We start from the raw sequence: 25,394 nt of genomic DNA, 5'->3' as shown, positions 1-25,394 counted from the left end.
TTTCTGATGACTCTGCTATAGTTGGATGTATAACCAAGGGTAATGAGGATGAGTACAGGGCTGTTTTGGATAACTTTGTCACATGGTGTGAGCAGAACCATCTGCAGCTCAACGTGGCAAAGACAAAGGAACTGGCTGTGGATCTGAGGAGGACCAAGACACCAGTGACCCCTGTCCATGTGTACCTGGGGGTACACATGGACAATAAATTGGACTCGGCTAAGAACACTGACGCTCTCTACAGGAAGGGCCAGAACTGTCTCTATTTTCTGAGGCAACTGAGGTTCTTCAACATCTGCTGCACTACACTCAGGATTTTCTATGAGTCTGTGGTGGCCAGTGCTATCCTCTATGCTGTTGTGTGCTGGGGCAGCAGGATGAGGGTGGCGGACACTAACAGACTCATCAACCTGATCCGCAAGGCCAGTGACGTCATGGGAACGGAGTGTGACTCTCTGATGGTAGGTGTCAGAGAGGAGGATGCTGTCTAAGCTACGAACTATCTTGGACAACGTCTCACACCCACTCCACCATATGCTGGTCAGGCACAAGAGCACTTTCAGTGGGAGACTCATACCACCTAAATGTACCACTGAGCGCCACAGGAAATCATTCCTGCCTGTGGCCATCAAACTGTACAACTCCTCCCTCTGAGTGGCCCTGAGACTATTTCACCCACTGTCAACATGTCCAATAATTTAATCTAACTTGTGCAATAACCCCATTTCACCTTGATTGTATATATTCTGTGTATTATCTATTTAGGTGAGTATATATATTGTGTAAATAATCTTGTTTAGGTTACAAAATCTCTCTCTCTCTCTCTCTCTCTCTCTCTCTCTCTCTCTCTATATATATATATATATATATATATATATATATCTTATTTTTTTACTTTATTTTTTTTTAATAATCCTGGTTATTTGAACTATATATCTGTAAATACTCTTGTTAAATTTCTTATATTTTCACTTATCTTTCCACTCTTGCAAGGAGCACCTGTAACGCAAATAATTTCTCCTCGGGGATCAATAACGTATTTCTGATTCTGATTCTGATTCTGATTTTACACAGACAGACAGGCTGCTAAATAAGTGTTGCTTTCACATGCACTGATCACTTTTTGTAAATTTTATGTATGCAATGCACATTTAAGTACAGCGGGTGTATAGTTATGTGGCTTGGTATGGATTGCCTGTATTTATTAATGTACACAAAGGATGAGCCAGAGCACTACAGCATTTCATGGTACTTGTGACAAGTAACTTGAATTTAAACCCTCAAGGATTGTCTGTTTGATCTTCAATGCTAGACATCAGTCAGTATAGGATTAGTTTCATCTTAGAAGGAGTATTTGATTCAAATTTTATTTTGAATATCAGATAAAAGGGTTGTTCAGTGATGTGACCTTCAGCTGATAAGGACTCAAAAAATCAACTTTGCCTCTGTTGCTTTTTAAAACATCATGTATTCCTTAATTCCTTACACTGGGATTACTGTAACTCCAGAAGCTGCCCCCAAAGAGGTTGAGCCCTTTTAACCAAGACTAACTTAAATTAACTTAACTTAACTTAGCTGGGGCTCAGGAGGTAGAGCAGGTTGTCCACTAATCGGAAGATCACAGCCAAAATGCTTCCATACCAGGGAGTGCCATTTGCCCTGGTAAATAGACCTGCACTTGTATAGTGCTTTTCTAGTCATCCGACCACTCAAAGCACTGGGTAAAAACTCAGCCATGACTACTCCAAATAGAGTAACTCCTCGCGTTTGTAAGGTCAGTCCAGCGGTAACCTCCTGCAACAACTCAAATCTCGCAAGACATGCGATTTCAGAGCCAGACTTTCACTCTCTGAGTGTTTTGACTTGCCACAACAAACATGTCTGAATTTTTACCCAAATTTGACCAACTGGATCTGGATGAGCCATCTGAATTTGATCCCACCCGTATCTGTTTGAACACAGAGTACACGGACGTACACGGATGCAGAGCTCATTGAAACTGAAGAGCGGACGAGGAGAGGGAGGGAGCAGTGTTACTTTGGTAGCACATACTAAAATTGCAACAGCAGGGCTGTAAAGTGCGACATGTATGTCGCACGTGCGATGGAAAAAAATGTTTGTGAGATGAATTTATTTGCCTAGTAGCACACGTGCGACAGACTGCTTGCGAGCCGCTTGTGTGTGTGGTCTGTTTTTTTCTCGTTTTTTCACTAGACGACAAGAGCGTTCACTGCCATGCATTGTCTGGCAGCCAGGTGAGTTGGTTCATTAGTGTAATAAACAAAGAGAAAGCTCTTGTCATCGAGTCTCTATGTCTCTGTGGGGGAGGCGGGGCTATGGGCTACACACACAGACACTGTGCGATCTTCGTGAGGGGGAGACAAGACAGAGAAAAAAACAGAGAGTTGAGTGTAAGAGAAAGACATGGAACTTGTTCCTAAACCAAATGCCACGGCCCCTATGTGGGAGTATTTTGGATTTAAACCAAATGACAGAGGGGAGCCCAGTAATTTGGATGAGCCGGTATGCCGGGTTTGTTCTAAAACCATCTCAACAAAAAGAGCGAATACGACCAACTTAACTGCACACCTGAGAGTGACAGACTGACAGTCTATTTTTTTGTATTGATAAGGTCTTTATTTATTTATATTGCTATTTTTACGTGTTATTTTGGATATTTAAATTTTCTTTTTTTGCATTCGTAAATATTCTTGTTAAATAAATGTTTACTTCTCTTTAAAAGGGTGTACTTGCGTCATTATGCCTTTATTATCATTACATAAGTTTAAAAAATGGTCTAAAAACAGCAAAATTACAGCAATAATAAAAATGGTCTTAAAAGCACAATATTACGCAATATTATCACTTATCGCAATAATTTCTGAAGTAATTAATTGCCCAGCAAAATTTGTTATCGTGAGAGGTGCTACAAACTTTCTGGCCTGTGCTACAAAATTATCACCCTCTGTGGCACCAGTGAAATGGGCTAAAAAAGTTAACGTACAGCCCTGAACAGGCAGAGGAACATGTCCGAATCCAACTAAAGGTAAACACAGACGTTTATTGCTCCTTTCCGTTATGTTGTCAGATAGTTATACTAACAATCCAAGCCTATCTGTGTGAAAAACATGCACTTTTAGTGAACGTATTTTGACGTTGTTTGACACTGTCTGAGTGCCCTATTATTTAATATAGTGCACGCTCACGGTTTAAAGGTCTGCAAAGTTGGGCCCCAAAGTTCTAAAGCCTTTTGAGCCTTTATTAGCCTGAATGTATCCTTAGATTCTTAGAGAACACCTTCGTCTCCTGACAGAAGACCAAAGATGCATTAATCTGCTTATATACATATATATATATATATATATATATATATATATATATATATACATATATTTATATGTATATATAGGACGCTATTCTTGGCACCAATAACAAAGGCACAATGTCCTCGGGAGGCTGCAGTTCTTCTCTGACATGCCATCAGTCAGTCCACACACACACACACACACACTTATGACTGGGGTGAATCAGTTGGATTAAAAAAAAACTCCTTCCACGCTGCTTTCATATCATTTCACACATTCAGACACACAATGAGAGCAGTGTGCATGTGGCCCTACATGCTTTCACATGCTTTGGCTGTACATGTGGTTATGAAACTACAATTCTCCGTAACAGAGGCAGAAATGAAATGAGATTATAGGAGGTAAGAAGTAAATGAAGAATCAGCCTCTCTAAGTTGATGTCACCAAAGGGCAGCCCCCTCACTCTGACATCTCTCCACTTTGTGCATGTATAGGTCCTGTTTGTGCATGTGTGTGTCTTTCAGACCTGTGTGTAATTGACAAGCAAGAGTGAAAACATTGAATTTCCCCTCGGGGGATTAATAAAGTAAATAAACTTAAACTTAAACACCTTCCTGTGTTAATTAGGTGCTTGCCATTGGTTTTTGGCGCCCTCTAGTGTAAAATTACATGCATTACTTCAAAGGTACAATGCCTTTCTTCATCATCATCAGCTGTATTCCAGAAACCTTTAAAATAAAAGCATCAGTTTATAAAGAATGTGAATTTTATCTCACAAATATAATCTGGATAACATTATTCAGATGCCTATTTTACCCAGATTTCTTTATTTATTCCAAAACTTTCCATATTCCCCTGTAGCACTTTTTTTTGAGAAAATGCAAAACACCTCTTCTTCTTTAATTTGGGAGAATAAGTCCCCAAGGATGAGCTTGCAGCTTTTACAACTCCCAAATAATGCTTGTGTTTTAAACTTACCCGGCCTTCAACTGTATCTTTTATTTCAGCTCAACTTACCCAGATCATACTAAATTTATATGTTTAGATATGCATGTCACAAAATCACCTCACTTGTGTCCACTTGGCACAAGCAAAATGGACCCTTGGAATGAACATCATTAAATATCATCACGTCCCAGTCTTACCAGGTTTACAAAAACTGCTTAAAAAAGTTAACAACAACACTCAGGAAGCTTCTGAAGATTCTGTGGACAAAGGAAACAATGCCAGAGAGATAGATGACAGCAGAGGGGTGCTTTATTCCAAAAGAGAAGTCCATGCAGCTTTCACAGTTCTGGACCATTTCTCTCTTTATAATGTGAAAAGCAAGATTTTCTTGCCCATCAAAGCACGAAGAATGACCAACTGCATGTTGGAAAACAAGTACCCACATATAGCAGTGAAAATGAGACAAAAGGTATCTAGCAGTGGCGGCTGCTGGTCTTTCAAACAGGGGAAGCTCACTTTAAAGCAGCTGTGTGGAACTTTCCGTTTTCGTTAATTATAGCGCCCCTTTTGGTCGAAGTGGTATGACACCCACAGCCTGGTGTTGTAAAATTCTGACTGCAGCCTTCGGCTTTGAGAGGGGTGTGGTATGGACCCAAATGCAGTACACAGGTGCTCAGGAACAGTTGGTAATGACCTTTATTTTCACCACAGCAAACAAGGTACGGAGCAGACTGAATAAACACAGAATAAAGTTCGTTCTTCGGGCTGAAAGCCCTCACACAGTCTCTGGGGCTCAGACAAGGGGAAGAGACGCGGCCGGAGTCGGCCGTGGAACCGAGGGGAAGCTCCTTAGCCCCCGGCTCCAAACAGTTCAGTTCTCTTTTGGTGTGAGGGGAAGAGAAGTAGCTTACTTCAGCCGATGACGACGAGGAGGAAGCTCCGTGGCCCGAAGAGCCGGCTGCACGTGCGGAGGTGCCGACGGGGAGAGAGCAGAGGAGCGATCGGAGGCAGGCGGGGGGGTCGTAGCCAGATGAGCAGTCCGCGAAGGCAGAGGCACCGATGGGGAGCAGGCAGGAGGATAAACGGGGCCAGGCGGAGGAGTCGTTACCAGCCGAGCAGTCAGACACCAGAAACACTGAGGCAGAGCACGAGGTCAGGGACAGAAGGCAGGTGAGTTTACCGGGAGGCAGACGAGGAGAGCAGGTCGGGAACAGGCAGAGTCGGCAACAGGAGATCAGACAGGAGATGAACGCTGGAAAGTCTCGCATGACGCTGAAGAACAATCTGGCAACGAGTGAGAGTGCTGGAGAGGCTTATATGCAGGGCTGATTATGATGAGCTGCAGCTGTGTAGGCAGGTGAGCAGAGTTGGGCTGATAAGGTGGGCGTGGCTGGCAGGTAGAGTGGAGCAGAGGGAGGGAGAGTGGAAAATCACTGCAGCAGAGTGACAGGAGGGGAATGAGAGACAGGGACTGTGACAGAACCCCCCCCTCAAGGGACGGCCCCTGACGTCCCAAACAGTTCTAGAGGAGCCGGGTGGGTGGAGGGGGCCCGGAGGAGGGCTAAAATTCTTCTGAGGCCTCCGTCCCAGCCTCCTCGTCCTCTTCAGAGACTGACCCCCCGTCTTCCTCCTCAGACCCAGATGTCTCAGGTGCAAGAGGGGACTGAGGGTCGGTGTTGCGACCCCCTCGTGCCGAGGCGATGTTGGAGGGCTGGTCAGGGTGTTGGCGATGGAACTCCTCAATGAGTCGCGCATCCAGGATCTGACGGGCCGGAACCCATGACCGCTCTTCCGGGCCGTACCCCTCCCAGTCGGCGAGGTATTGCAGACCCCTCCCACGACGACGAGAGCGCAGCAGGCGGTGCACCGTGTAAGCAGGGGCCCCGTCAATGATGCGAGGAGGTGGAGGTGGCTGGGAGGCAGGCTGCAGGGGACTCTCCCGGAACGGCTTAATCCTGGAGACATGGAAGGTGGGATGAATCCGCATGGTGCGGGGCAGCTTGAGCCGAACAGCCACTGGGTTTACAACCTTCTCAATGGGGAATGGTCCAATAAACTTGGGAGCCAATTTCTTCGACTCCACCCTCAGAGGAAGGTCCCGGGTTGACAGCCACACTTTCTGTCCCACCTGGTAAGGGGGGGCCTGGGAGCGGCGGCGGTTGGCGGCTGTCGAATAACGATCTATGGCCCGTAGGAGAGCGGTCCTGGCCTGTGTCCAGGTCCGACGGCAGCGGCGGATGAAGGCCTCCACTGACGGGCAGACGGTTTCCTTCTCCTGGGCAGGAAACAGGGGAGGCTGGTAGCCATAAGCGCACTGGAATGGAGAGAGCCCAGTGGCGGAGCTGATGAGGGTATTGTGGGCGTATTCCACCCACAGCAGTTGTGTGGACCAGGAGGCAGGGTGCTTGGAAGCCATGCAGCGGAGCGCCGTCTCCATCTCCTGATTCATCCTCTCGGACTGGCCGTTGGATTGGGGATGAAACCCAGAGGACAGGCTGGTGGAGGCTCCCAGGAGGCGGCAGAATTCTCTCCAGAATGCAGAGGTGAACTGGGGGCCTCGGTCGGAGACCACGTCGGACGGGAGGCCGTGGAGCCGGAACACGTGCTGCAAGACCAGCTCAGCAGTCTCCTTGGCCGAAGGGAGCTTGGGCAGGGGCACGAAATGAGCCATCTTGGTGAACCGGTCTACTACTGTCAGAATGGTGGTGTAGACTCCTGACAGCGGCAGCCCGGTGACGAAGTCTAATGAGATGTGGGACCAGGGTCGATGAGGCACAGGCAGAGGGTGCAGGTGACCGGCGGGGGCCCGTCGCAGGGCCTTGTTCTGGTTACAGACTGGGCACGCGTTAACAAAGTCTCTGGTGTCATCATCCAAGGTGGCCCACCAGAACCGCCGTTGCAGAACCTCCTTGGTTCGATGAATTCCAGGATGACAGGTGAGTCGGGAACCGTGGACCCATTGCAGAACCTCAGACCTCAACTCCTGAGGGACGAATAGGCGGTCTTGGGGGCAGGAGCTGGGCCCCGGCTGGTCCTCCAAAGCAGCTCTTACCCGCTCCTCCACCTCCCAGGTGAGAGCGGCCACCAGACGGGAAGCGGGGAGGATGTTGTCTGGACTGGAGGGGCCCTCTTCCCCGACCATGAACTGTCGGGACAGGGCGTCAGGTTTAACGTTGCGGGAGCCTGGCCGGTAGGAGAGGGTGAAGCTGAATCTGGCAAAGAACAGAGCCCACCGGGCCTGACGAGAGTTCAGTCTTTTGGCCGAGCGGATGTACTCCAGGTTCTTGTGATCGGTCCAGACGAGGAAGGGGGTCTTGGTTCCCTCCAACCAATGGCGCCACTCCTCCAACGCCAGCTTCACCGCCAACAGTTCTCGATTACCGATGTCATAACTCCTCTCAGCTGGAGACAGACGCCTGGAGAAGAAAGCGCAGGGGTGTAGTTTCTGGTCCTCGGCAGAACGCTGGGAGAGGACGGCCCCCACCCCCACATCAGAAGCGTCAACCTCCACTACGAACTGTCTCTCGGGGTCAGGGATCAGGAGAATGGGGGCTGAGCTGAATCGCCCCTTCAGGTGCTGGAACGCCTCCTCGGCGGCCGAAGTCCATCGAAAGGGGACCTTGGAGGAGGTGAGGGCGGTGAGAGGTGCTGCCACCGTGCTGTAGCCCCGGATGAACCTCCTGTAGAAGTTGGCGAACCCCAGGAAGCGTTGCAACTGCTTGCGAGAGTCAGGGACAGGCCAGGAGGTGACGGCTGAGACCTTAGCGGGGTCCATCTCCATGCGGTCCTGGCCGATGATGTACCCCAGGAAGGAGACAGAGGAGGCGTGGAACTCGCACTTCTCAGCCTTGACGAACAGGGAGTTCTCCAGCAGGCGTTGCAGCACCGTCTGGACGTGATGTATGTGTTCTTGCTTGGACCGGGAGAAGATCAGGATATCATCTAGGTAGACGAACACAAACTTGTTGAGCATGTCCCTTAGTACGTCATTGATGAGGGCTTGGAAAACAGCCGGGGCATTGGTGAGCCCGAAAGGCATCACCAGGTATTCATAGTGTCCTGTGGGGGTGTTGAAGGCTGTCTTCCACTCATCCCCTTCTCGGATCCGAACCAGATGATAGGCGTTGCGGAGGTCCAACTTGGTGTAGATGGTGGCCCCTTGGAGCAGCTCGAAAGCTGAGGCGATGAGGGGGAGAGGATAGCGGTTCTTTACCGTGATGTCGTTCAGCCCTCTGTAGTCGATGCAGGGCCTCAGGGAACCACCCTTCTTGTCGACGAAGAAGAACCCCGCCCCAGCAGGTGACGAGGAGGGTCGGATGATCCCGGCGGCCAAGGCATCACTGATGTAGGTCTCCATGGCCTCCCTTTCAGGTGCGGACAGGGAGTAGAGGCGACCCTTGGGGGGAACAGAGCCGGGAAGGAGGTCGATGGCGCAGTCGTAGGGCCGATGAGGGGGCAGAGAGGTGGCCCTCGCCTTGCTGAACACCTCCCGGAAATCGTGGTAGTCAGGGGGCACCATGGAGAGGTCAGGGGTGGAACAAGAGCTGGCAGGCGGCGTGGGTGCAACTGCCGGTCTGAGGCAGATCTGTTGACAGGAGGGGCTCCATCCCAGGATGGACCCCGTAGACCAGTCTATATGGGGGTTATGGCGGCGAAGCCAGGGGAAGCCGAGGATCAGGGGAAGGTTGGGAGACCTCAGGATATGAAACCGGATGGTCTCATGGTGTGTGCCGGACAGGAGCATCGAGATGGGGGTGGTTTGATGAGTGACGGTCCCCAGAAGATGACCATCCAGAGCGCTGGCCGGCATGGGACGAGGGAGAGGAACTTGACCAATGTCCAGCTGACGGGCGAGTTCCTCGTCGATCAGGTTGACATCTGCCCCCGAGTCGATGAAGGTGGCGAGGGTGTGGGACCCCCCTGCCAGCAGGAGCTGGACGTGAAACAGTGGTCTTGGGTTGGGGGCAGAGTTCTGGGACCGGCTCAGCAGAATGCCCCTTTTTACTGCTGAGCCCTCCCTTTTACTGGACACCGGGAGACAAAATGGCCGGCCTGGCCACAGTAGAGGCAGAGATTTCCCCGGCGTCGGCGCTCTCGCTCCTCCGGCGTTAGGCTGGTGCGCCCCACCTGCATGGGCTCCGCCCCCCCATGCATGGGTTCAGAGGAAAGGACAGGGGTGGCTGGAAACCCACGCTGACGGGCGGAAAGCCGATGATCTCCTCCCTCGTGGCGTTGCTCCCTCCTCCTCGCCTGTATCCGTCTGTCTAGCCTCGTGGTCAGCTCGATGAGCCCGTCCAGGGAGCTAGGGAGGTCGAACGAGACCAGCTCATCCTTAACGTAAGGAGCTAGTCCGTTGAGGAAGGCGTCGCATTGGGCAGCAGCGTTCCAGTCACTGAGGCGAGCCCGGGTTCTGAAGTCTATGGCATAGTCTGAAACTGTCCGCTCCCCCTGCCTCTGACTCATGAGTCCCCCTGTAGCATCAGGACCCAGGGAAACGGGTCCGAACACCTTGCGAAGCTCCTCTGAGAAGGCCTGGAAAGAGGCGCAGGCTGGCGTGCCTCTCTCCCACTCCGCCGTACCCCACAGACGTGCCCTTCCAGTGAGGTGGTTGATGGCGAAGGCGACTCTAGCTCCCTCTGTGGCGAAGGTATGGGGTTGCAGGGCAAACAGAATTGAACAGTTCGTCAGGAAAGGGTTGCAACCCTCAGGATCCCCAGCGTAGCGTTCTGGCGCCCCCACCCGGGGCTCAGATGTGGTGCTTGATGATGGCCCCGGGGTCGGAGCAGGAGGAGCTGGAGCTGAGGCAGAGGCAGCGTGTTGAGTCATGGAGACCGCCATCTGTTGTACCTGGGCGGCTAGCGAGGTTAGCGCTCGTTCCAGAGCTGACGCTGACTGACGGGCTTCCGCCGCGTTGGAGGCTAACTGAGCCTCATGCTGCTGGAGCATTCCCTCCACCCGGGCTAGGCGAGACTGAGGAGAAGCGGGGTCTGCTGGGTCCATTTCTGGCCAGATTGTACTGAGAAGGGTGTGGTATGGACCCAAATGCAGTACACAGGTGCTCAGGAACAGTTGGTAATGACCTTTATTTTCACCACAGCAAACAAGGTACGGAGCAGACTGAATAAACACAGAATAAAGTTCGTTCTTCGGGCTGAAAGCCCTCACACAGTCTCTGGGGCTCAGACAAGGGGAAGAGACGCGGCCGGAGTCGGCCGTGGAACCGAGGGGAAGCTCCTTAGCCCCCGGCTCCAAACAGTTCAGTTCTCTTTTGGTGTGAGGGGAAGAGAAGTAGCTTACTTCAGCCGATGACGACGAGGAGGAAGCTCCGTGGCCCGAAGAGCCGGCTGCACGTGTGGAGGTGCCGACGGGGAGAGAGCAGAGGAGCGATCGGAGGCAGGCGGGGGGGTCGTAGCCAGATGAGCAGTCCGCGAAGGCAGAGGCACCGATGGGGAGCAGGCAGGAGGATAAACGGGGCCAGGCGGAGGAGTCGTTACCAGCCGAGCAGTCAGACACCAGAAACACTGAGGCAGAGCACGAGGTCAGGGACAGAAGGCAGGTGAGTTTACCGGGAGGCAGACGAGGAGAGCAGGTCGGGAACAGGCAGAGTCGGCAACAGGAGATCAGACAGGAGATGAACGCTGGAAAGTCTCGCATGACGCTGAAGAACAATCTGGCAACGAGTGAGAGTGCTGGAGAGGCTTATATGCAGGGCTGATTATGATGAGCTGCAGCTGTGTAGGCAGGTGAGCAGAGTTGGGCTGATAAGGTGGGCGTGGGCTGGCAGGAGAGTGGAGCAGAGGGAGGGAGAGTGGAAAATCACTGCAGCAGAGTGACAGGAGGGGAATGAGAGACAGGGACTGTGACAGGCTTCATTCGTAAAATCTCGACTGCAACTGGCAATTACCGCATGCATTTGTTTTGGAGAGTGAGAGGAAAATCATAAATGCTCTGGTGTAGCTCTGAATTTCTTATAAACTGAGGACAACTGCCTGCTGTATATTTGTGTTCATGGTCACAGTCACAGATAATTTTGTGGCGTTTGTTGTAACATTACTGGACAAAAGCGGTCATCATCAGCTAACGTTACATTTAGCTTGCTTATAACTTCCATGTCGTCATATATTGAAGTGAAACAACGTCTAACAAGTTGCGGTATATTCTCTAAATAGAAACAAAAATTACATACCTGTCGATTAGGAAAAGGGCCAACTTGGGATCAGTTTTAAAACCTTTCAAATCTCTCAGCTCTCTCCACTTGGTGAATGCCCGACCAAGGTTTACGTGCGTTTGGGCTTGAGCCCTATCACTGTCCCGTTTAGGCTTTTTCTGTTCTTTTTCTTTTAGATGGTGCTCCTTTATCCGCCATAAGATAAGATACACCTTTATTGATCCCACAATTGAGAACTTCCAGTGTTACAGCAGTCAAGGGTAAAGAGTCAAATTAAAGATTTCAATATTTAAAAAACTTTAAAAAAAAAACTGGGCATGCAGAAAAAAAGTACAAAAAATACAAGAAACAGCAATAAATAATGATAATAATAATAATGATGATAATAATAATAATAATAATAATAATAATAATAATGAGCAGTGGATAAAAAGTGAGCAATGGATTAAAGTGAACATATTTAGTGCAAGTGAATACTGAATGTGCAAATAAACAACAACAACATGGGGGACAGCAAAAGTGTCCATAGTGTCCCTAAAGTGTCCATGGTGCAGTTTACTGTGAGCAGTGCTGGTTATGTAGCCTGACAGCAGCAGGCAGGAAGGACCTGCAATAGCGTTCCTTCACACACATTGGGTGAATCAGTCTATCGCTGAAGGAGCTCTCCAGAGCTTTTATCTCCTCCTGCAGAGGATGGGAGTCATTAGTCCTCAGAGATGACAGCTTGGCTGTCATCCTCCTTTCTCCCACCACCTGCACAGAGTCCAGAGAGCATCCCATGACAGAGTTGGCCTTCTTGATCAGCTTGTCCAGTCTCTTCTTATCTGCAGCCGAGACGCTGCTGCCCCAGCAGACCACTCCGTAAAAGATGGCTGATGCCACCACAGTGTCAAAGAAGGTCTTCAGGAGCGCCCCCTGCACTCCAAAAGACCTGAGCCGCCTCAGCAGGTAGAGTCTGCTTTGGCCTTTCTTGTATAGTGCTGTTATGTGATTAGTCCAGTCCAGTTTATTGTTAAGATGAACACGACATGAACAACATGACATCGAAAGTACAGCCAAGTCCTTATAGATACATTTGGTAAAACTGTTATGTGTTCAGTAATGCCCGTTGCGTACCGCTTACTCGAAGAACACTCTCTGTAAACACGGCTCTTATTCTTCTCTCAATTTATTGACGGATTGCAAACAAATTCCAGGTGCATATCACAACCTACTGTACAAGAGTGTGCAATGTGTCCGAAATCACCATTATAAATGGTAAAAAGTTCCGCACAGCTGCTTTAAGTTTACATCATAAAATTTGTCATATTGTAGCGAGGCAGTAACTTATAAAAGGAACATTTAATTGAAGCTGTTTTCCAACCACACTCATGCCATAGAACCACAGCAAAACACACCTCAAAGACTTTCAGATGGGTTTAAACACCTGAACTGTACTGTACAAACGGTGAAAATGAGCTATATGGCTTATGGAAATAAGGGACTCCGGACAGTACTCTGTCAGAAGACTCCACTCGTAAATAACCGCATGGGACTGAGCTCAAAATGTGACGATTTCAGTGTGTATTTCCAAAGCGCTGTCAATCACAAAGGGGTTCAGCCTTTTAAACAGTTCCTCCAATCATCATGCGTACACCAAGCGTCCTCTCTCGCCTACCACTCCATTAGGTCCCAGGGAAGCTGAGCCTCCCTGGAAGTGACGATTCTGTTGCATTTATCCAATGACCGCCTCGCTTTACTGCATGAAAAAAAACATGCTCAACGCTGTCTCATGGGAATGCTTGGAGGCTCCGTGTCCACCTTGCTGACACAAGAATGTATGACAGGGAAGTTGCGTTTGAAAACTGGTGATAAACAGCTGACGTTTGATCGTAGTCATAGTTTAATGCAATGTAAATTCTTATTTAAATGTAAATTCAATAGTGCATATTTGACCATTTCTTCTATGAAATTTTAGGGGAAGTTCAGCCTCCCTTGTTGTCTCAGAGCAATCGCCCCTGGTATCTAGAGCATACTGTCATACTGTAGGACCAACAAAGATCATCGAGGCCCAGTTGTCCAGAAGCTCAACAAACCTCCTCCAGTGGAGACCAAAGTAAGATCCAAGCTGCACACCATGTGGACAACTGGCCACCCTGGAGCACATCTTATCTTCACGTAAAAAAAAGCACAGATGGATGATATAGATAGAGGCAGCTCCACTCTTGACAGCAATAACAGCAAAGCTGGAGGAGGAAGCCAAGAAGATCAGACCAAAACAAAAAGGACCCACATTCATCCACTTTGTCAGATGCGAGAGTGTGGCTGGTATCCATGACAGCAGCTTGCAGGAAGTAGCAACAGACTGGGGGCTGAGTGCTGACCTCAGAAGCCACCTCATCTCCCCCCCAGGAGATTATCATTACATCTCTCAGACCAGATTTATTAATCTTGTCTAAAAGCACAAGGAATGACATGCTGGAACTAATGACCTGTGAGAGAGAGGCCAAAGGAAGCTTTTGAGCGAACAATCTCAAAATACCAGGCACTGATAAAGGCATCAACTGACAACAGATGGAAAGTGAAGTGTCTACTGGTGGAAGCTGGGGCAAAATGGACAAGTTATCCCAAAACAAGATGAGCTGGTAGCAGCATAACCAATTTATACAGATTAAGTCATAATATTTATAGCTTCTTTTTTTGAAGAAAACCTCCATCACAAGCTAACATCCTAAAGTCTAACATATTGCCTTTGACCTTATTTTGGCTAAAGTGTCAGCAACAAATTACCTATTTACACAACCAGCAGACACAGCAGAGTTTTATTTTTGGTTACAACTGACATTCATGTACGTTTTAGCTCTGTTTTGGTCTCTGCCAACCCCTGAGAAAAATGTTTGTCTCTTTAGCTGCAAAATATTCCACAATGTTACCAGCTACTTGCTAAATGCTGTTTGGTACTGGGCAGATAATGTAGAGTTCACATCTCTGTAGTAGAGGAGATTGTAGCAAGATTTTGTATTGTGTTGTTTTCAGATGAGAAAAACTGGTGAGTGCACTTGTCCTACAATCTGTATTTGATTTCCTGAATCTAGGTAAATACAGATTGCTCTTTATCCTGACACTATTTATGTCACATTGGCAAACTCACTGCCTCTCCTCACTTACACAAGGGTATTTAAAAGCACACTTTAGCAACATCTGTCTCAAAGAGAAGTGCTCTGGGTAGACTTACATGGAGACTTTACATGGAGCCATGTATTCCTTTTGCATTCGGGTTGGAAACCCTACCTGAATAGAAATGCTCCTTGTAAACACCTCAACCCGAATGAAAACAGCCAACCCGAAAGAAAATCTAATCGGGTGCACAGGGGTGGAATATTCCTTTTCAGAACCCGAATGGAAGAATTTTTCTGTCTTGTATACACCTCCTACCCGATTCCAGCCATTCCGTTCTTTCTGCTCATGCTCGTTTCCTTGCCCTTCTGGCACGATGACATGGACATAGCAACGGGCTGAGATAGAGGAGTCAGACTCGTTGTAATCACTGGTTTCCATACGCCAAAGCACGGTCTTCTATTTCCCTTCTTCGACCTTCTACCTCCCTTCTCCTCCTCAACAGACGAAGCATTAGCAGAACAAGGTTGTTGTCGTACTGCTGCTTCAAGATTATAAGCAAAACAAGCCCGAAAAAGGCACTAAGAACGGTGTCGTCAAGCATCTTGTTATCCGTAGGAGGACTACAGTGTTTTCTTCCGGTCAACGTAAACACGTAACATCCGCCAAACCATGCGCAGACCCAAATAAAGGCGATTAAACTGATCTCCCATGTAAACCCTAATTTGGAATGAATATTTCCCATGTAAACTACCTGGAAAAACTTTAATTCCAAATGATTTCATTCAGATTTATTTCATTCTGAATGAGAAGCCATCATGTAACCGTAGCCATTGTAGAATCTGTTTTTTATTTTTATTTTATTTATTACCTTGTTTTGTTTTGTGGGATTGCAGAGAAAATCTTCTTTGTAGGTGTGCAAGTGTCACTGTTTTCTTTTGGTTGGTGATCACAATATGTGTCCTTAAAAAAGATAAATTACTTCTGTCATGTGCACTCTGAGGAAGGCTTTATGTCAAAATGCATTGGCACGTTTGTAAGTTTACTGACTGCAGAACATTTTCACATAAGATCTACACATGGAGACTCTTTTCCAGTTTTTGTCCACTAAAGTGCTTTTTTCTGACCTTGCTTTGGGGAAATACTGATTCATTAAAAAAAAAAAGACCTGTGCCCTATATACAACTACAATTAAGTATCAGTCTGTAACATTCTGATAAGTAACTATGATAGTAAATTCTAATGATAAGGTTGGACACTTATATACTTGGGTAAACTTAGGTCTGTGAGTACACGTTAGATGTTGGTGTGTTAGTGAAAGATGCATGGCAGCCAGCAAGCAGAACCAAAATATATAATCTAAGACTGACCTGGGCAGGCCAAAATAAGTCAAATGTATGAAAATTAGTTTATTTTAGTCCTTTGAACAGTGTTTAGATATTTCATCAGATTATGCTGGAGTTATGTAAAAGGGGAAAGCTCAGCTTACCAATCAGTAGAGCTACACATAACAGAATAGCCATCAGAGCTCCAGTCCTGAGGCCCACGGGCAGGAAGATAGCCTCAGCTGAGCAGGTCAGCAGTGAGCCTCTGGCCTCGCAGGAACACACTCGGATGGTGAGGGTGGCTGTGCTGCTCTGGGCAGGGTAACCACTGTCTTCAATCACAACAGGAAGAACATAGACATCCTGCAGGTGCCGCTGGAAGCCCGAGCGTCGAGTCACAATGCCAGCAGTGTTGTCTAAAAACCAATAGAGGGTATTGTTAACTTAACGACAATGTCCCAGGTAGTAATTATTTTCACTGCCTCACTGCTGTCACAGCAGCCTCTGAGAATCAACTCCTGAAGAGTATACCAAAAATTCACATGCACAAGAAGCTGACTGCATGTAATGTAAGCATAACTCAACTATTAGCCTTTCCACTTTAAACATTACTTTGAATTTACAATACACTGAAGGATTAGGCTAGCTTTATTCTAAATGTATTTTTTGTTTGTTGTTTTGAGGACCAAAACAAACCGTGTGGTTCCTTATCCTGTCTGAGACTTTGAGCTCTAGGCCTCTTGGTTCCTCCTGGAGATAAGTATCTTTAAAAACAGCTAACAAATATAGAGTTTCATTATTTTAAAAGGCTCAGTAATTTTCAAGATCAGTCGGTCACTAGTTTTTATCAAATGTCACTCAAACAGGACGGAACAGTGCATTTGTTGAGGACTATTGTTAGCTGTTGATTAATGCACATGTGTGTTAATGGTAATGAAGAAACATGTCACCCTGTGCAGCAGTGTGGCTTACTGATGTGTTTTTGTTAGTAGACTCTATTTGTTGTTAGTTTGGGATTTATTGACAAGAAGAAAAATATGGAATATCACCAGTGGTAACATTTAAAATAAAATGCTACAGTAACAGACTCATTAAGGAAGACCTGGGAGTTAGGCACATGTAGCATACAAAGTTAGCCTTACAGACATTTAAAACTGCTCTCCGGTGAAAGTAATCACCAACAATTAATGCAAATTTAGTCTTTGTGAAATTTTCTCTAGTCCTTAGAATTGTTTCAAATTTTATGCTAATATCCTTTTCCATTGTTATGAGGTAAAATTATGTGAGCATTAAAATTAAATGGGAATATTAAAGCTGGATTAATATATAAGGGCCTCACATAATAATCCAGTTCACAGCTACTATTAGCAGTCAAGATCAAACAAAATGATATTGATCTCTCGGCTCCTCTGTTACTCTTGCTACTCTTTGTAACCAAGAGTCATGCTGAGAGAGGTGAAAGCATTGTTTATACGTGAGAATGGCTGATCGCGCTGTGTAAACCTGTGCTGCTCCCAGGAGCGAGGCCTGAAATCCCAGGGGAGCTGCAGAGGACACACCGGGTTGCAGAGCTGGAGCCAAACAGAGAGAGAAATGGAAGAAATACAGACCTGCCATCCCAGCGCTCATCTTGGGGAACATGAGGTCTTTGGGAAATAAGACGGACAACCTCACCGTGCTGATTAAGACCCGGAGGGCATACCGTGAGTGCAGCATCTTTTGTTTTACAGAGACATGGCTGCACTCGCATTTCCCAGACCACAGCGTGGTGATACCCGGCTTCAGGACTGTATGGGTGGACAGAGCTGGTTCATGGAGCGGTAAGATGAAGTGAGGAGGGATTGTGTATGTGAGTGAGAGGTGGTGTAATCAGGGACACGTTCACATGAAAGAACATTTCTGTAGCCCGGATATTGAACTGCTAGCTGTTGGAATGCGTCCGTACTATCTGTTGAGGGAATTCACGTCTGCCATTGTTACCACTGTTTACATTCCTCCATGAGCTCATGCAGCAGTAGCAAGTGACGTCATTCACTCAACAGAAGCAAAGGCTTCAAACTCAGCACCCAAATGCTTTTGTGGTTATTACTGGGGATTTCAATCATGCCACACTGGACAAAACACTTCCAACATTTTATCAGTATGTTGACTGTCCCACTAGAGACAATAGCACACTGGACCTCCTGTATGCAAATGCTTAGGATGCGTACAGTGCCACAAAGTATGTCCTCCTTGTCCAGTAGAAGACTGCATCCACAAGGACAGTAAAAAGATGGACTCAGGAGGCTAATGTGACGCTGCAGGACTGCTTTGAGTCCACAGACTGGGACGTGCTCTGTGAGCCACATGGGGAGGACATCAACAGCATGCGTGACTGCATCACAGAGTACATCAAATTCTGTGAAATCACAACCCTGCCAACCCAAACTGTAAGCTGCTTTCCTAACAACAAGCTATGGATCACCAGCGGCCTGAAAGTACTTCCTAATAATAATAAGAAAGCCTTCAGGTCCTGGGACAGGGAAGAACTGAGGAGGGTGCAGCACGATCTGAGGGGGAAGCTGAGGGAGAGCAAGGACTCCTACAGGAGGAAGCTGGAGGCCAATCTCCAACAGAACAACGTGAGGGATATGCGGACTGGAATGGAGGAGATCACTTGGTTCAAGGTGAAAGACAGACAAACAGCAGGCAGTGTTGAGAGGGCTTACGAGCTGAACTGTTTTTTCAACAGGTTTAGTTCACAGCCCTCTGCTGTCTCCTCCACCACCCACACACACCCAGACCTCTACACACCCTCTCTACCCCCAATGCTTCCCCGACTCCCAGCCTCACCTGGGAGAGGATGATGCCGAGTGGGTGAGTGGAAGAAAACACCTGTTGCTGAACATGGCCAAGACCAGGGAGATGGTGATTGACTTCAGAAGGAAGAGGACGGTTTCTCAACCCCTGCAGGAGAGGGCACCAGCATGGTGGAGGACTACAAGAACCTCGGCATTCACATAGACAACATACTGAACTGGAGGGCCAACACCGATGCTGTGTACAAGGGGATGAGCAGACATTATTTCCTGAGGAAGCTGAGATCTTTCAATGTGTGCAGCAAGATGTTGGAGATCTTCTATCAGTCTGTTGTGGCCAGTGCACTTTACTTTGCTGTAGTCTGTTGGGGGAGCAGCATCGGAGTCGGTGAGACTAATAGACTTAAGAAACTCATTAAGAACGCTGGCTCTGTGATTGGCTGTAAACCGGATTCATTTGAAGCAATGGTGGAAAGGAAGACATTGAACAAACTGTTATCCATCATGGATAATCCTGACCACCCTCTTCACCACATACTTGACAGACAGCGGAGCTCTTTCTCCAACAGACTGATACAGCTTCACTGTCACAAGGACCGATACAGGAAATCATTCCTCCCCCAAGCCATAGCGCTATATAACACCTCACCTCTGTCTAACAGAGAGCACTCAGAGCTCTCTACAGTCGTTCCTCTGTGGCTAAGTAGTTACATGCTAACCATTTGTTTGCACTGCTGGTAATAACCAATTGCACACAACCTCTACCTCACTTCTCACTGTGTTGTGTATATAATTTAATCTATTTTTTACTTCCTCAATTGGATAAACTTGCATTTGGCACCTAGCAGGTGTTAATTTTGAGCCCTGGCTATAGGGATTGTAAGAAATTGGGTTTGCACCATCTAGGGTCATGGTAATATTGCTTAAAAAGGACATTGCTTACAAAATAGATCAAAATTTTAAGACATTTCACATTTCAAACTTCAAAAAATCATAATAAATAGTAACAATAATGATAATAATAATAATAATAATAATAGTATGTCCTACAGAGCTGATTTTTTTTCAGCACATCCATTGAATTGTGACAAAGGTTGACCTCACTGCAACCACTGGTCAATTCATAAGTCCATCACTTTATAATTTTCAGAATATGCAAAATCAATTACATTAATATCTCCACAAGTCTTCTTCAAATGCTACCAAAATCAGCACAGACATTCTTTGGATACTAGATATCACATGTTTAAAATGGTGTTCACATCAGTTTAATGCTAAGCCCGCAGCAATATTTAATATATAATATATAATATTTAATATAATTTGTACTGTATGTGCAGTTGATCTATTTCATTTAATTTTGAACCAAATATCACCAAAATATCTGACAATACACCAGAAACCAGCAGAGTGATGTGAGATTTTCTCACCAATGCACTGACTGTTGTAAGTGCTGTAAGCCTAAAAAGACAAAAACTTCCCCAGTTTATGCACATGTAGTAGTATCGGCTCAAGTTGTAAGAAGGTGTGTGTGAGGCCATAGGCCTGTTTCCACTGAAGAAGTTCCTGGTACTACTTGGGGGGCAGGAACTACTACAGGAACGTCCTCTCGCTCGGCCCTCTCAACCGCCGTGTCTCCACTGAGAGAGCGGAGTATGACGAAGGTTCCTGTAAAGTTACGGGCTCTGGATGTGACGAAATCGTTGTGCGACCATTTTGACCGGGGCGACGCTGGGACGCCGTTAGCCAATAGCGGTGTCTGTAATAACTCACTAAATGGCCCGTGAAAAAAATATTTTGTGTCTGTAATAACTCACTAAATGGCCCGNCCTGTCAGCTGATGCTTTCTAGACATCGTGATTTCCCAAAACTGAATAAATACCACACATATCAACACAAAACTGCTTTGCTAGCTCAATCATGTTGTAACTAAGATATCCGCTGGAGAAAATATTTTTTTCACGGGCCATTTAGCGAGTTTTTTTTTTTTACATGGCGGCGGAAGCTATATGAACGAGCTAACCCTTGTCTGCTGAGTTTTAAAAATGCCGGCTATTTTGTTGCTTTCTGTTGTCGTCACATCCCTCCTTGAGTATATCCAATCAGCACCAAGTAAACTCCAAGCCCCAGCCAGGAGTCTTTCGGGGCCGTTCTGAGTACCTACTCCGAGGCAGGGACTTGTTTAGCCCCTGCAAAGTTCCAGAACTCTGTCCTTCGGGGGTGTTTCCTGCGGTGGAGACATGCACCAATGGCCCCGGCCCCGTAAAATTACTTCTTAGTTCCTGCGGTGGAAATGGGCCTCATGTCTTTCTGGTGGCACAGTGGATATGTCACCTGCTCTGGGGATACAGAGCTTCAAGGTTTGAATCCCCAAGTTGGCAAGTGCTACACTTTTTTTTCTTCTTTTTACAGAAATTTCATTAAAGTCCCTGACAATACACCATTTCTTCCCCTTTTGCTTCAGGAGGCAGTTTCCTTCATAGCCCCTCTATCCATCTTATTCCTAGCCCCCATGATACCTTGCGTGAAATATGTGTGTGACTCGGCGTTGAATCAAGACCGGTTATTTCCAATTGTAACAGTCTGTTTACAGTAGTCTATTCTTCTTTCCAACAGCAATTGGGAAATGAAACATGGAACACACTACCTATTACAGCTCAAACAGGAATATGTGATCATACTTCTGCCATCTCTGACAGCCATCTCAAAGCATTGTTTTTTTTTTTCCTTTTCAACCGAGCATGATAACAATTAGCTTGCGTTGTGTAGTGTAAAGAGTTAATCCCTAATCAAGTAAAAGTGTTATACTGCATAAGTTGATTAAGAAACAATGTAAAAGGTTGATAAAACTGATTGAGATGCATCTATATGTGCTAAAGCACTGTTGTACATGTCAAAGTATTCACAATACAGAGTTATGAGTTGATATTGTATCTACACCAAAGAGTACACATATAACATACCATGTTCTGTATAATGATAACACACACACACATTCAAATGTTTGTATTACCTGACACACATTTAAAGGTCTATATTGTATAAGAGCACAAGGGACTGCATAAAGAAGTCCCTAAGATTCACATGTTTTTTAAAAAATAAAGTGAAAGCAAATCCGAAGCTAAGGGTGGAAAATTTGGGAACTTCCAAACTCAAAATGAAAGTGATACACCATTAGAATCGGGCCGGTTCACGATTGGACAAAAAGAAAAAGGTTGCCACCAATAGCTTTGCATTGAAGTGGGATGGATTAGCAGAAGAAGGTGGAGACTCTCTCCAGTCTCCACCAGCATAAAAGCAGATGCACAGAAAGTAGATTTTCAGTCCGGCTCCGGGGCTTGACTCGATGAGTTGTATGTGTTGAAGCTTGTGAACACATTAAACTCGATTGCATCGGACTCTGCCTGTCTCCAGTGTTTCTTTGAATATTACTTAGTTGAATCCAAGGTACCAGATCGACATCAGAGGACAACTGAGAAGCTACGTGGAGGACAAGGTCGGGAGCCTACAGGCCCAATTCCAGGCACCGATTTTTGCCTCTACAGTTGCTCCATTAAAATATTGTTAACTTTAACATGGCCCGAGCTAGTTTATAGAGCAGATTGCAGGTTGGAGACCCCAGTGCATCAATCTGTAGGAAAATGATGTAGGAACTGAATTTTCATTGAAATATGCATATATATATACACTACAGCGACCTCTGGAGTCGTTTTTGTGAGAGAATTTTACTTCCGCATCTGCTAAACCGGAAGTGACGTAATGGGAGGGAGTGTGGTCAATTTGAACAACAGGAAAATAATGGATATTAATGCTATTTGTGACACTGAAGAGGTTGGGAATATGTATTCATACGAATATGACGGACCACAGCCTTATAATTACGAGCCTGTTATGGGGCGTTCACACCAAACGCGTATTCGCGCGTCGAGATTACATACAAAGTCAATGCAAAGACGCGATTAGACGTGAATTTGCGCCGGGCGGCGCGATGGACGCGCCTAGCGTGACGCGATGGACGCGAAATTCACGTCCAACGCCTCATCGCTCGTCACCGGCATGTGTCAACAACGTCCAGTTGTTGACACAACAATAAACTGCTACTTATTCTGAGACAGATGGACAGACGCTCCGCAGCTGAAATGGAACGCCTGTAGTTGGTGTCCTGCCGGGAGATCCTGGCGCCAACCCTTGCCAACAGGTCCTCAAACTGGGCCCCATTCAGCCTGAAGTGCCGCTGAAAGCAGCTATCATCCAGACGGAGTTCCTGGAGGAGGTGGTGAAACTCGCTGAGCTGGATGCACTAATGCAGGATAGAGTGAACCCAAAAACGACGGCGTTTGGCCCTCCGACGCATCTGGGACTTCCAGAGCAGGTACAAAGCAGCGATGGTGGTTATCTCAGCCATGGTCGTCAGTGACGTCTTGACACCCTGACGTCCAGTTGTTGATGCCGAGATGGAGGAGAAACTTAGTGCGGCTACCCGGAGCTATATGATACTACGTGTCTACTCTACAGAGACCGCAACAAAAAGGAGCAGGCTTGGGTGAAAGTCGCAGAGGACACTGGTCTACTTGGTAAGTTCTGTAAATATGTGTCCTTAATTAGTTTGCAGAATGGTTGTACTATGAACGTTAGCACTAGCTTAGCTCCAGTTAGCACAGCCGGCTTCCCCGCTACTCGCGCGAATGACACGTTAACGTGAATTAACAAAATGGTCAGGCGTCTAAACTCACTCGTTACGCGTGGCGCGTTACGAGCGAGTAATTCGCTTCAGTCGCGCCCGGTGTGAACGCTACATTAGGCGTCAAAGCGACCAGGAACAGACCAGGGTCAGAAGACATAATGGTCAGGGGAGAGAGATTCCGCTGTGGTGCGAGGAGAACCAGTGGAGGACTGGGCAGGTGTCTTGGTCAGTGACCAGCGTTAGCTTGTAGATACATATATACACACATATATCTGTGAACATTAGCAAGCGTTATCTAACACTGTTCACATCACAACATTGTAAAGTTTGCTATCACATATCGGGCTATAACTAGTAATGATCGTCTAATACTGGCAGGAGTATTGATACTTACCCACAACAGAAACTAACTGAGCTTTTGTCTTTGTCTAACAGACTCCCCCGCTGTTCAAAAGAGCGCTACAAAAAATCATTCATACCCACAGCAATACAACTGTACAACTCCTCCCTCCGATCAAACTCATATGCACTTTGAACCATTCTTCCTATTTATTGAACTGTTTTTTATACACCTTTTGATACCCTTTATTCACACCTTGTGATCTTATGTACTTTTAGGATTTTTCTTGTGTCAGTATGTGTGCTGTGTTCTTGTGATCTGTGTCTTTTTTTGTCATTATTGCCCCTGCTGCTGAGGAGATTTTAAATTTCCCCCCTGGGGATTAAATAAAGTATATTATCTATCTATCTATCTATCTATCTATCTATCTATCTATCTATCTATTTCGCACTGCATAATATCAATCAATCAATCTATTTTATTTATAAAGCCCAATATCATAAATCACAATTTGCCTCACAGGGCTTTACAGCATACAACATCCCTCTGTTCTTTGGACCCTCACAGAGGATAAGGAAAAACTCCCCCAAAAAAACCCTTTATTGGGGGAAAAAACGGTAGAAACCTCAGGAAGAGCAACTGAGGAGGGATCCCTCTTCCAGGACGGACAGACGTGCAATAGATGTTGTACAGAACAGATCAGCATAATAAATTAACAGTAATCCGTATGACACAATGAGACAGAAAGAGAGAGACAGAGACAGAGAAAGAGAGAGAGAGATGCAGGACAGACGGTAATGACAGTAGCTTACATTTCCAGCTCATCAGATACGACAGGACAGTGGACAGCGGTAAGAGGAAAGGAGGGGGGCTGGCTGTGTTTGTGAATGATAGATGGTGTAACTCTGGGCACATCACTATCAAGGAACAGCATTGCTGCAGGAACATTGAGCTGCTGGCTGTTGGCATGAGACCAATTATCTACCCAGGGAGTTTTCTCATGTCATTATGGTAGCAGTGTATGTCCACCCATCTGCAAAGGCTGAGTCTGCTTGTGACATTCTCCACTCTGTTACAAGTAAGCTGCAAACACAGCACCCTCAGGCCCTCCTTCTGATCTCTGGGGACTTCAACCACGCCTGTCCATCCACCACCCTGCCCACCTTCACCCAGTATGTTTCCTGCCACACCAGAGACAATAAAACACTGGATTTATTTTATGCCAACACCAAGGAGGCATACCACTCATCCCCCCTGGCCCCCTGGGAAGAGCTGATCACAACCTGGTTCATCTTCTGCCTGTCTACAGAGAGAGAACCAGCAACCACCCGCACTGTGAAAAGATGGTCTGAGGAGGCCGAGGAGGCCCTGAAAGACTGCTTCGAGATCACTGTGTGGGAGATACTCAGTGATTCCCATGGGGAGGACATTAACAGTATGACATCATGTATTACGGATTAAATTAACTTCTGTGTGGAAAGCACCGTACCCACCAGGACTGTACGCTGCTTCTCCAACACCAAACCCTGGATTACTACAGATATAAAAGCTCTCCTGAAGGAGAAGCGGAGAGCTTTTAACTCTGGAAATAAGGAGGAGCTGAAGGCTGTGCAGAAGAAGCTACGGAGAAACATCAGGCGGGGAAAGGAAGGATATAAAAAGAAGATGGAGGAACAGTTGCAGCAGAGTGACGTCAGCGGAGTCTGGAGAGGTCTGAAAACCATCTCAGG

General features: G+C 46.7%; 1 protein-coding gene across 6 annotated transcripts in view; it reads right to left on the bottom strand.

The window, feature by feature from the left end:
- The window catches only part of LOC126408969 (cadherin-12-like), a 172,830-nt gene that overhangs the window by 22,064 nt on the left and 125,372 nt on the right, over positions 1 to 25,394 (bottom strand). For 5 of the 6 annotated variants that reach the window (XM_050074797.1, XM_050074793.1, XM_050074796.1 and 2 more), the window contains one exon: positions 16,007 to 16,258. The exons of the other annotated variant lie outside the window; for it this stretch is intronic. In XM_050074797.1, the coding sequence (XP_049930754.1) occupies positions 16,007 to 16,258 (252 nt within the window). The remainder of the gene's footprint in view (positions 1 to 16,006; positions 16,259 to 25,394) is intronic. 6 annotated transcript variants of the gene reach the window in all.

The sequence above is a fragment of the Epinephelus moara genome, chromosome 21 (genome assembly GCF_006386435.1).
Source record: "Epinephelus moara isolate mb chromosome 21, YSFRI_EMoa_1.0, whole genome shotgun sequence".
Lineage (NCBI taxonomy): Eukaryota > Metazoa > Chordata > Actinopteri > Perciformes > Serranidae > Epinephelus > Epinephelus moara.
This window is presented reverse-complemented; position numbering and strand designations above follow the sequence as displayed.